The 11248-nt window shown below is 48.0% G+C and overlaps 1 protein-coding gene across 1 annotated transcript in view; it reads right to left on the bottom strand.

The window, feature by feature from the left end:
- Ptx4 (pentraxin 4) overlaps nucleotides 1-2366 on the bottom strand; it is a 4486-nt gene extending 2120 nt beyond the window's left edge. The window contains exons 1-2 of the mRNA XM_010620513.2: nucleotides 2152-2366; nucleotides 424-1081 (exon numbers count right to left, since the gene is read on the bottom strand). Coding sequence (XP_010618815.1) covers nucleotides 424-1081; nucleotides 2152-2355 — 862 coding nt within the window. The 5' untranslated portion in view covers nucleotides 2356-2366. The remainder of the gene's footprint in view (nucleotides 1-423; nucleotides 1082-2151) is intronic.
- Between the last annotated feature and the right edge of the window lie 8882 nt (nucleotides 2367-11248).

Genomic DNA, 11248 nt, shown 5'->3' with positions numbered 1-11248 from the left:
TTTCAGTCAGGGTCTCACTATGTAGTTGAGACCAACCTGGAACTCACTATGTAGCCCAGGCTGGTCTCGAACTCACAGGATCCTCCTGCCTCAGCCCTCCCGAGTGCTGGGATTACAGGCGTGCGCCACCACGCCCGGCTCTCCCAAAACTACTTTGGACCCATCCAGTAACCCAGGATTATTGCCATCTCAAAGTCCAGACTCAACCACCTCTGAAGAAGCCCTTCCGCTATGTAGGGAATGTGGGTGACTTCCCCTGCTGGGGATCCCTTTCAGGTGTCACTTGTATGACACAGGGTCAGACTATCCCCTCTTCTAGGACAGGGTATGTGGAGCATGAAGCCAGTGTCCTCTCCTTGTGGCCTTAGGAGGAGCCAGGGGAGACCTGGAAATTGATGAGGAGGGCACGCCTGTGGCACTTACTTTTCCCTGGTCCCTGGGGAGGCCATGCCAGCTGAGGAGGGTCCCCTGGGACTGCAGGAGATGCCCAGTGGATGCTTAAGGATGGGGGCTTCTGTGTCCCCTGGAGAATGGCAGCAAAATCCTGGGACAGATTTTTGTGTTCAGGTGGAGGCCTCAGTGCCTGTCTTTCCTGATGCAGCTTCGGGGAGCTCACATCTGGCTGGTGTGGGGCCAGGATCAGCCCCTGGGCTAGAGCGCCAGGGTTGGCCACCTGCAGCTGTCCCTCAAGAGCAGCTAGTCTGGTGCTCTGGCTACGGACCTGGTGGGCCAGTCGGGCCAGTGCATTCTGCAGAGTAGGCACATCCAGGGCCAGGCGTGAGACGGCATCCTGCGGTGCCTTCTGCCTCTCCTCCTCCCAAGCCTGCTGCCTGCTCAGGGTGAGATCCAAGGCCCGAAGCCTTGCGTTCACCTTCCGGCCTCGGCGTTTGGTCTTCCTCATCTGAGTCTTTAGGTGGGCCAGGTCTACCTGCATGGCAGCCTGTGACCTGTTGACTGCCAGAGCCACAGCCCGGCTCTCTTCTGTCAGCCTCTGGAACCGGGCATCAACATTGTAGGACACATTGTAATTGTTTGCAATGCGCTGCAAGTGTGTCAGGGTGACTTCCTGGAATCTTCGAAACTGTGAAAAGGACACAGTGATTATAGGGAGTAGCAGTGAGTAGGCCAAGGCTCTCTTGTTTACTTTTCAGAAAGTCCCTATTGTGTTAAGGGTTTATGGCCACACTGTATTGATTTATTTAGCTTTATGAGAGACAGGCTTCCCCATATAGTTCAAGCTGGCCTTGAACTCACTGGGCAGCCCAGGCTGACCTCGAACTTGCCATGATCTTCCTTCCTCAGCCTCCGGAGTGCTGGGATTTACAGGCGTGCGCCACCAAGCCTGGGATTATCCAGCCCCTTTTTTATATTTCATTTCGAGACAGGGTCTTGATAAGTTGCCAAATTGCCCTGTGGAGCTCAAACTTGCAATCCTCCTGCCTCAGTTTCCCAGAGTGCTAGGATTACAGCTGGCTGGGACTGAATATTGATCAACCAATTTGATCTATGCCACAATGCCAGGAGATGAAGGTCAGTTACTGTGAACAGTCCCATGAGGTGGACCATACAAGGGGTGCCTGACCCCTGGGTCCACAGCAGTGCAGTGTGGGGTGTGGACCCCAGTCCCAGAGCCCAGGCTCCTGCCTTCCTTCAAACCCCTGCTCTGGATGACTGTATACAGTTGATTCACTGCTGTGGCCCTCAAGGTCATCTCTGAGTAGAGGAGCCGATGGGATGAGCTGTGTGAACGCTTTCCCAGAACCAAAGCAGAAGTGCTTGAAGCTGGGAATAGTCTACCGACTCCTTGTCGGAGTTTCGGGAACACCCACAGCATCTGTTTCCAGGTGAATTTATGATCCTACAGCTCCCACACCCAGTGACATTGCCCAGTACCATCGGACTCCTACATCCCTCCAGTTTTGCTCCTTGGGCTCTGAGAGGCTCATCAAGTCCCCTATGCCCCCATCCACACATCAGCTGGCTTGATTTCAGATGTGACCCAGCAAGCACTTCCTTAGTTTCCAACTATAGGTGGAAACACTATTATCTGCCAGCAAGGACCACAAGCTTGTGATCAGGTCCAAACACCAACACCTACAACTCTGTGTCTGTAACATCCATCCTTCATCTGCACAAGTGTGGTACACTTACCTGCTCTTCCAGTCTACGGAGCCTCTCAAAAAATGGTTTTCTTTGCCCTATTGGGTGGGCTTCCTGCAACGAAACCCCATATAGATATACGGGTACACAAACAAAGAGAAGAGGTAGGGTCCTTCTTCCAGGGCAACCCATGCTGAGAGACGAAGGGCCCCAGCCTCTCTGCCGGATGGGTGTAGGAGGTGATGTCGGCCTCATGTGATGGCCACATCCCCCACAGCTCCCCAGTTGAGTGGTTTTCCGTCTTCAGTCCTGGCTGGGTGTCAGGAACTTCCTGCCACCTTAAGGAAACGCATCTGCCTTCAAGCCTCAGTCCAAGGTTCCCAAGGAAACAGGCATAAAAAGGAACACATTTTCTTTGGAAAAGCATTCTACTATGTCCAAGGCCTTGTCAAGTTGGCTCAGAGGCAGATAGGAGCTAATGGGTTTAACAGGAGCATATGGACTCATGTTCCCACTAAGAGGTAAAAGCAGGACAGAGGACCTGACTGGGGCCCAGGAGTCACTGGAGCCAGAACTGCCCTTGTGTCCAGCATCCTAACCATGCATAGTCACATTCTGTGAGGCCCTGTCTCTCTTCCTTGGAAGATGAACTGAAACATGATTGGAGTCACCTTGACTCATTTTTTCCCCCTAGGATTAGATAGCTTTAATTAAATGTTATTTATGTACTGGTTTTGTTTGTTTGTTTGTTTCTGAAGTGGGAGTTCTTGCCCAGGCTGGCCCCAAACTCCTGAGCTCAACTGATCCCCATGCTTTAGTCTGTTGAGTAGCTGGGGCTACAGGCATAAGTCAATAATTTTTAAATTGAGATGCAAAAATCCATAAAAATTGTACATAGCAGTGGGGTTATGTGCTATTTCAATACATGTGCACATCATGCAATAAATCAGAAAAACCTATCTGTCTTGTCCTAACTTATTTTGGATACAGGCTGTGTAGTGGGTTGCATGATATCTTAGTTTCTTGGTCAAAATACTCAAAACTCACTGGGCGTAGTGGTGCATGCCTGTAATCCCAGCACTTGGGAGGCTGAGGCAGGAGGATTGCTGTGAGTTCGAGCCCAGCCTGGGCTACATAGTGAGTTCCAGATCAGTCTCAACTACATAGTGAGACCCTGTCTCAAAAACAAACAAAACAGAACAAAACAAAAAACAAAAAAAACCCCTCAAAACTCACAAGTTAAAGGAGGAAAGTTTTATTTTTAGCTCACAGTTTATAGAGGTTTCAGTCCATAGTAGGCTGGTTCCACCCCAGGGCAGCATGGTAGAGAAACAGTTCATAGTTTGACAGGCAGGGGGCAGCACAGCTTCCTTTCCAGTTTTTATTCCATCCAGGCTACAAACCCAGGGTTGTTGCCACTGGGGTGGTTCTTCCCTCTTCAGTAAGTCCAATATCCATACCCAGAACTATGCTAACCCACAGTGGACCGATTTAGTGTCACATGCCCACAATCCAGTCACTCTCAAAAGCTCCACTTGTGAGGCATGAGGCTTTGGGGGACATCTAGTTATAAGCCGTAACAAGTGAACCTCCTGAAAAGTCATGTCCAAGTTCTGAATGTGACCTTATGTGGAAAGAAGGTCTTTGCAGATCCTGAGATGAGGTTATCCTGGATATCAGAGTGGGCCCTGTCCTCACAGTGGCCAGTATCCTCACAGGAGACCGAGAGGGCCCAGGTGACAGCCACTTGAAGACAGCGGCAGAAGAGCATGGAGGCCACAGAAGCACCTGGAGCCCTGAAGCTGGAAGAGACAAAGGTTCATCCCTGAGCCTCTGGAGGGAGCCTGACACCTTCGGTTGAGACTTGTGGCCGCCACAGCTGTGACAGGAAAACCTTCCGTCGTTTGAAGCCTCCAGTTTATAATAATAAGATAACCCACAAAGATAAGGGCTGGGGATTTAGCTCAGTGGCAGTGTGTCTGCCTCACAAGCACAAGTCATGAGTTCAATCCCCAGTACCAAAAAAAAAAAAAAAAAAAAAGAGATGTCTCCCACAAGGGCAACCACTGATTCCAATTCTGTGTGAGCTCAGGGTATACTACGGCAGAGAACGAGCCACTGATCCCAAGGGTCACCTTGGCAAACATCAGAAAACCACTGGAAAGGACCAAGACCGTCTCCAGAGGATCACACAGTGGCCACACAGTGACACAGGTGCCAAAGACAGAAAAGCAAACCTTACACCTTCTAAGCAAGGATGATTACTTAAAATTGTGCATCCAGATCATGTGAACAGACCAGGAGCAAAGAGTAAAGATGCTTTCCTATATACAAAGGCCCAGGAAATTGATTTTTCATGTCTTTTCTGGGAAGTTACTAGATGTGAGGTACCCAGAAAAGGAAGGAATAAAGGAGTAACAAAGCCCTGTGGGAACTGCAGAGGCCTGAGCCCACTGCAGAAGGGGAGCTCGGGTTGGAGTCCCAGGATGGTGTTGTCCTGGGTCCAGTCACAACCTGCCACAAGCCACCCTCTGCCCATAGACACCCGCCTCAGCCTTCTCCTTGCCGCTGCTCCCCATTAGGCAGCCGCGGTTGCCCCCTACAGGCTGCCCTGCTGACTGCACCCCAGTGTGCACCAAGTGAAGGCTGGATCCAGTGGCCTGTTAGTTACCACCAAGGCAACTCTGTAGCCCCTGCCAGGGGCTCCCACCTCCCTCTGGCATGCACCTACCCTCCATCTTGTCTCCCTCAACCCCACCCGATCGCCAGCTGTGGCGATGTGGGTATTAACTGCCCTCTCTGCTCTCCCCAGGTTCGCTACATTTCAGGGCTCTGCTCAGTCTGAGGATACCAGCCGCAGTCAAACCCTCCTCCCAGCACAGCTGTATCTAGTGACTCATATCATTATCAGCCCAGGAAAAAGGATAAAATAGGTTCTCATTGGATGGGGGATTTAGCTCAGTGATTCCACTAACTCTAAACTGCCTTTCTATGAGTCTCCCACTTTCCTCCTACTGATCAGTCACAAAAGGGCAGGAAGGAATCAAATCAGCCAGGAAGGATGTAGACGGAGGTACCCAGGTTAGGATCAAAGACAGACAGAGAGCCAGTCAGATGGTGACAGGTTCCAAGCGCCCACGTGAGGAATGGAAGAAATCAATAGTCCTAAATAAAAAGGAGCTGAGGACAAACAAACAAACAAACAAACCAATCCACGGGTATTTGCTTCTAATGCCACTTACTCTTCCAGAGTAGCTGTTTATCTTCTTTTTTCCACCCTTTCCCAAATAAATTCTTTCTTTTATTTTTAAGCTTTGCCTCTTTAATTTCTTACCGATGCCAAGACTTCATAATCTCAGCGGTTGCCTTGTTCCAGCAGAGGAGTGGTGGGGCATGGTGTACAAGAGATGTGACAAGCCCTGCTAGTGATGTCAATTCAGATCGCTGTTCAGTCCTGTTACCAATAATATTACAAGCAGCTAAATTAGCTAGACGTTAATACACAGTCAGGGAGGGACTGAGCTGTCAAGGAAGTCAGGAGAAAAATAAGGCATTACAATCGTGGGCTGGAGGCACGCCTGTCAAAGACTGGGCCTCAAAGTAAAGATGGGATGATCAGGCCTTTGTGTGTCCCTAAGGGATAGACAGTAACTTGGAATTATACTCTAATTAGTATCACCTGGTCCAGTAAAGTCCGTACAGCCATCAGTCACCCAGGTGGGTGACCAGCGTGTTAGGACAAAAAGGAAAAGAAGCAGGGGTACAAGCTCAACAGGACAGATTTGTTTTAGAACAAACCTGAGAGGGACCTCTCTGGAGACCAGACCAGTAGTAACTCTCATACAGGCTCCAAGGTTTTTATAGGGTCATAAGCATAAAGAAACATGTACAAGGATTTGTGTCGTGTGTGTCAAGAACAGGCCTGCATAGTGATTGGGAATGGTAGGGTGTAGCTGGGCTTACACAGTGATTATTGGGCCTTATTGGCCCATGCCTACAAATCTACAACAGGTGTAAAAGCATAGCAGGGGGAAGGAATTTAAAGCGGTCTCTGCCTAGACCAGAATGCTGGTGGTTGGATTCCTAAATAGAGCATCCAGGCCCATCCCTTTTCCCAAATGCCTTTGTTCTTTCCATGTACCCTTGCTATGTGTTCTGCTTCTGTATTGGATGAATACTAGCGAAGTGGCTATACTTGTAATCCTACAGGTTTTGATGGCAGTTTGACTCATGCCGTGACTTTGCTATATAAATTATCCCTGAAAGGGGCCAGGGATTTGGCTCAGTGGTTCCGCCCCCTGTCTCACAAGTGCAAGGGCTTGAGTTCGATCCCTGGTACCAAAAAGAAATAAATAAATAACCCCTGCAAAAGGGCCTTGGTTGAAAGAACCCGGCACCTGCCAAAGATCACTCCACACACCAACAGAGCTCGTACGAGAGATTTATTGTAGGGCTGCTGCGGCACAGTGGCCTACTTGGCGAAGGAGGAAGAGGAGAGAGAGAGCTGGGTGGAAGGGGCTTAGTTATATAGAGGGTGGCTGGTGTAAGCGGGTAGGGGGATTGCATCAGCTGTGTGGGCAGCCACTCAGGGGTCATATTTGTGATCCATTCCTTATATGGACAAGCCTTGTTCACGCATTGGTTTCCCTTACGATGATGCGTGATGTAGGAAATGAAAATTTAAGGTATAAAATGGCAGTTACTAACCAAAATGGCGACAGCCATATCAAGGCATTCATCTTATATTGGTGGCAACCCAATATAAGACCCCTCTTGTCTGGATTCCTTTTGTTTCTCAGGAGTTATTGCTCAAAAAATCTTCCCTATTCTTAACCTCCTTTATCCTTTGGAATTCATTCTTCAATATCAGGGAACATGAACTTGGCACATCTGACATTTATCAGGTTGGGTGTTATTTTTCCCTATATCAATACCACTATTCTGGGCCAACCCGTTTCCATCCCCCTTCTGTCTCTCTTAGGCAGAAACTATTTTTCTCTAAATAAATTCTGCTCTTAACCTTTGTTCTTTGATTTTATTTATTATTTATTTATTTGTTTGTTTGTTTTTTTGAGACAGGGTCTCACTATGTAGTTCAGACTGCCCTGGAACTCACTGTGTATCCCAGGCTGGCCTCGAACTCATAGTGATCCTCCTGCTTCAGCCTCCCAAGTGTTGGGATTACAGGGGTGTGCACCATCACGCCTGGATCCTCTGTTCTTTGATTTTAGAGAACGTGAACTTGAGTTTCGGATATCTGGCAGGTTTGGGAGTTACATCTGTTCTCCCTAAATCATTTTGAGGTTCCACTGAGATTACTTGATGGAGGGTTTGGTTCAAGGCACTTCCCTCCTCTGTAGCTGCTGGATTTCAAGACAAAGCTTCCAGAATGAGGCTGCCAAACTCCAAGAGGTCATACAAATGGAACCACCAACAAGTGTAATAGACTTCTTTATCAGGATCCACCAAATTGACCTTATATAAAGCTCATAACTGCTAAACTACAATATGACTTCTATGTGGGATTCTGAAGTCTCCTAGACCTTCGCCTTATCCTCTTTGTGGGAGGCTATTACTAGTTCCTCCTGGTGGAAACAGTTGTTGGCTATATAACAATCCTGCTGACATTATTTGGCCTGTGTATTCTTAACTGTTTCTTTGCTTTTGTCTCCTCCAGACTCAAAGCTATATACCTTCCCAAGTTGACAATGCCTAGTGCCTATTGAGGGCCTTTAGATAGACCATCTGTGGAGAACTCTGCTGATCACAACTATGACCTTCTTCAGCTGGAAGTAGCTAGTTAATTAGATATTTTGTAGGCAGTTAGGGCCAGCCCTTGAGGAGCCAACAGGGAGGACAACAGAGACCCATTCACTGAAAACCAACATTGTAAAAAGAAAACTACTACACCCAAATGCTATCCCTAGGGATGAATAGCAGTGACTGATATTCTAAAAGGTATCGAACACCTGAGTGGGGGACTAAGATCTTCAATCATCCTTTCCAGGAAAGATCCATGACCCATCCCGAAAATCCTTGTTTGTTTCTTGTACTCTTGCTATGTGACTTGCTTCCCCAGTGGGTCCCCATCTAATCAATATTACCTAAACAACTATATTTGTTGAAATCTTATTGGTTGGTCATAGTTTTGTCCCACTTCATGTTACCTTTGTGATTTCTCATCGGATCAATATTACCCAAGTGACTACTTGTAATCTTATTAGTTGACTATAGTTTTGTTCTACCATGAACCCACTTCACCATAAAACACCTTTGAGAAGCGGGGTGGGTGGGCAACCCACTTTCTGGCCCCCTTCTGTCTCTCTTAGACAGAAGCTATTTTTCTCTCAATAAATTCTTCCTACTCTAAAAACACCAACAAACAAACAAAAAACACTACTCCTGCACATTCCCAAGCCTTGTCCTTGGGCAAGCATCATTGGCAGGTAGTCACAGTCCCCCCCTTTTTTTTGAGACAGGGTCTCACTGTGTAGTTGAGACCGACCTGGAACTCACTATGTAGTCCAGGCTGGTTTTGAACTGACAATGATCCTCCTGCCTCAGCCTCCCAAGTGGTGGAATTATAGGCGTGTACCACCATGCCCGGCTTACAGTCCCCTTTTGCTGAATCTTCCCCACCGTGACCCTATAAAAGACCCCATAGCCTGTATGAGAGTTATTGGTCTAGAGTGTGCCGGAGTCATTCCTCTCAGGTTTTGAAACTCGTCCTGTTGAGCTCCTACTTGCTGTGTGTGTGTGTGTGTGTGTCCCGCCAACAATGCACTCGGTGGTGAGCACTTGCCTAGCATACTCTGGACTTGTCCTCAGTACTTAAAAAAAAAAAAAAAAGTCGCCATGTAGAGCTCTGAGCAATTCTGCCCCTTCACTTAATAGCACACCTGATCTGCCTTCTCCTCTGTTTCTTCAGTACTGGGGATTGAACCCAGGGTTTTTATGCTGAGCTACATCTCACCCACGGTCCTCTCCCCATTTAGATTTTTTTAAGATAGGGTTTCACTTAATTGTCAAACCTCCCACAGTGCTGAGATAGATTACAGGCATGCACCACTATGCCCCACCCACCTCCCCTTTTGCTGCCTGATTTGCCTGCTGAAGCACTGTGAACGTAGTTTATTTGTGCATTTGTTGTAAGACTTGAATAGGCTAAAGTGACTCCATGCTAATCAGCCAGACTGTGCTTCTTCATATGCTAATTGATACCTTGGTTAACAGCCCACCCAGGGGCAAATGGTTTGACAAAAGGTGACCCTAGAACATTTCCTGCATAAGATAAGCAATGTGTTTGCAGTCTTGTTCTGTGAATTCCCCGACTCTTTGTTTAGAAAAACCTTATAAAAAGTACCTCAGCCCCTGAGCAGTTGCCTCTCTGAGCCACCTGGCTCCGGGAGTGCCGTCTGGCCAGACTAATAAAGGTCTCTTTACCATCTAGCCTGGTGTGTTCCTGGGTTTCTTGTTTCTCCGTCAAGCTCCCGGAGCCTCGCTGGGTGTTAGGGCCCAGCATCGTGGAGGCCTTTTTGGCTGTTCACGCTCCATGGAGTGGAAGTGAGACTTTAGGTCTTACATTGTTAGTGGGCACTTTATCCCCTCAATGTGCTGCCCAGGAAGGGGTGCTTGCTTGATATTTGCGGAATGAATGTACCCTAACATCTGTCTGTTGAAATGTCTGCAAGCCTTTCCGGATCACCCCCTCCCAAGGCGAAGCCCAGCCACCGTCCTTCGCAGCCAATGGAACTTTCTTCCACAGTGGGGTGGTTTACATCGCACCGTTCAGAGGGCAGCCATGAGTCCCAGGGGCTACCGAGCCCTGGACCCCTGGCTCGTGCAACTAAGGATCCATTCCTGACATTGCATTTCGGCTTGTTTACACGCGGGACGCAGGCAGTACTTCTCCCCCAACGGCCTTCGCCCACGTCTGTCTGGTTCATCCTTTCCAGACTCCGATTCCGACTTTTTTTTTTTTTTCCGTCTGTAAGGAAGGCTGTGGCACCACTGAGCTAACCCTTTGGCCGGACTCGACTCTAGAGCCAGGCCTTGCCCGCCATGGGCCAAGCGAACTTGCAGACCCCTGCTAGGGCCCTCAGGGAGCAAAAACAGCTGGGAAGCCCGCCCCGGGGAAGCGCTGGGGCAGGGGAGGAGGCGGAGGAGGGAGCCGGGCAGCCAGGGCCTCGCCGGGGGCGTCCAGCTGTTTTGCTGGATGTTTTGCTTTGTTTTTCCTGATACTTATTTGGAGGAGTCCTTTGTGCAAAGAACACTGCTGTAGAACACCTAAGGGAAGAGTATGTATTGTATAATAAGATAAAATAGGAGCCAAACACTCTTTTTGAAAAGCTGATGCAAAGAATAATAATATGAGATTAATAGAAGTCCAAGAAAAAGCAGGAGAAAGCAAAAATAACAATAAAAAAAACCTGTTCTCAGAAGTAATAGCAGAAAACTTCCCAAACAGAGCAAAAGAACTTGACATAAAGTTAAGTGAGGCATATAGGACGCCCAACTAGTTATGATAAAAAAAACACAAAACCCTACACCTAGACATGTAATAATCAAGATCACGGAAACCCAACAGAAGTACAAAACACTACAAGCAAGCAGTTATGGAAAATAAACAAATTACATGTAAAGGAAAGCCCATTAGAATCACAACAGACTTTTCAACACAAACCCTCAAGTCAAGGAGAGCCTGGAGTGAGGTATCTCAAGATTTAAAAGAAAACAACCTCCAAAGTATCCTACAAAACTAGCTTTCAAAATTGATGGAGAAATAAGATACCTTCATGACAAACAACACCTGAGAAACTTCAAGACTAATACCAAACCTGTTAGGGAATCGATCATGTTAAAGTATGCTGTGACGCCGCCTCACAGGCTGCATTCTCCTGGTACCTCTTGGCTCCTAAAATGACCTGGTGCCCTTATCTCTGGTTTCCCTCCCCCTCAAGGCCACAGTGGTCCAGGAAAGTTGAAACCTGTGTCTGCAAGACTGGGCCCCTAAAAGCAATCTGGCCTGTGATAGGTTAAAAGTAACTCACTCCCCACCCCAAAACTGATAAAAGGACCTTCCTTTCTTTGTTCTTTCTCTCTCTCTCCTGCTTCTTCTTCCTCCTCCCTCTCCCTCCCTCCCTCCCTC

This window comes from Fukomys damarensis, unplaced genomic scaffold (assembly GCF_012274545.1).
Source record: "Fukomys damarensis isolate Sample0158 unplaced genomic scaffold, DMR_v1.0_HiC HiC_scaffold_34, whole genome shotgun sequence".
Classification (NCBI taxonomy): Eukaryota; Metazoa; Chordata; class Mammalia; order Rodentia; family Bathyergidae; genus Fukomys; species Fukomys damarensis.
Note: the sequence above shows the minus strand (reverse complement) of the source record. Positions and strands in the feature narration are given on the sequence as shown.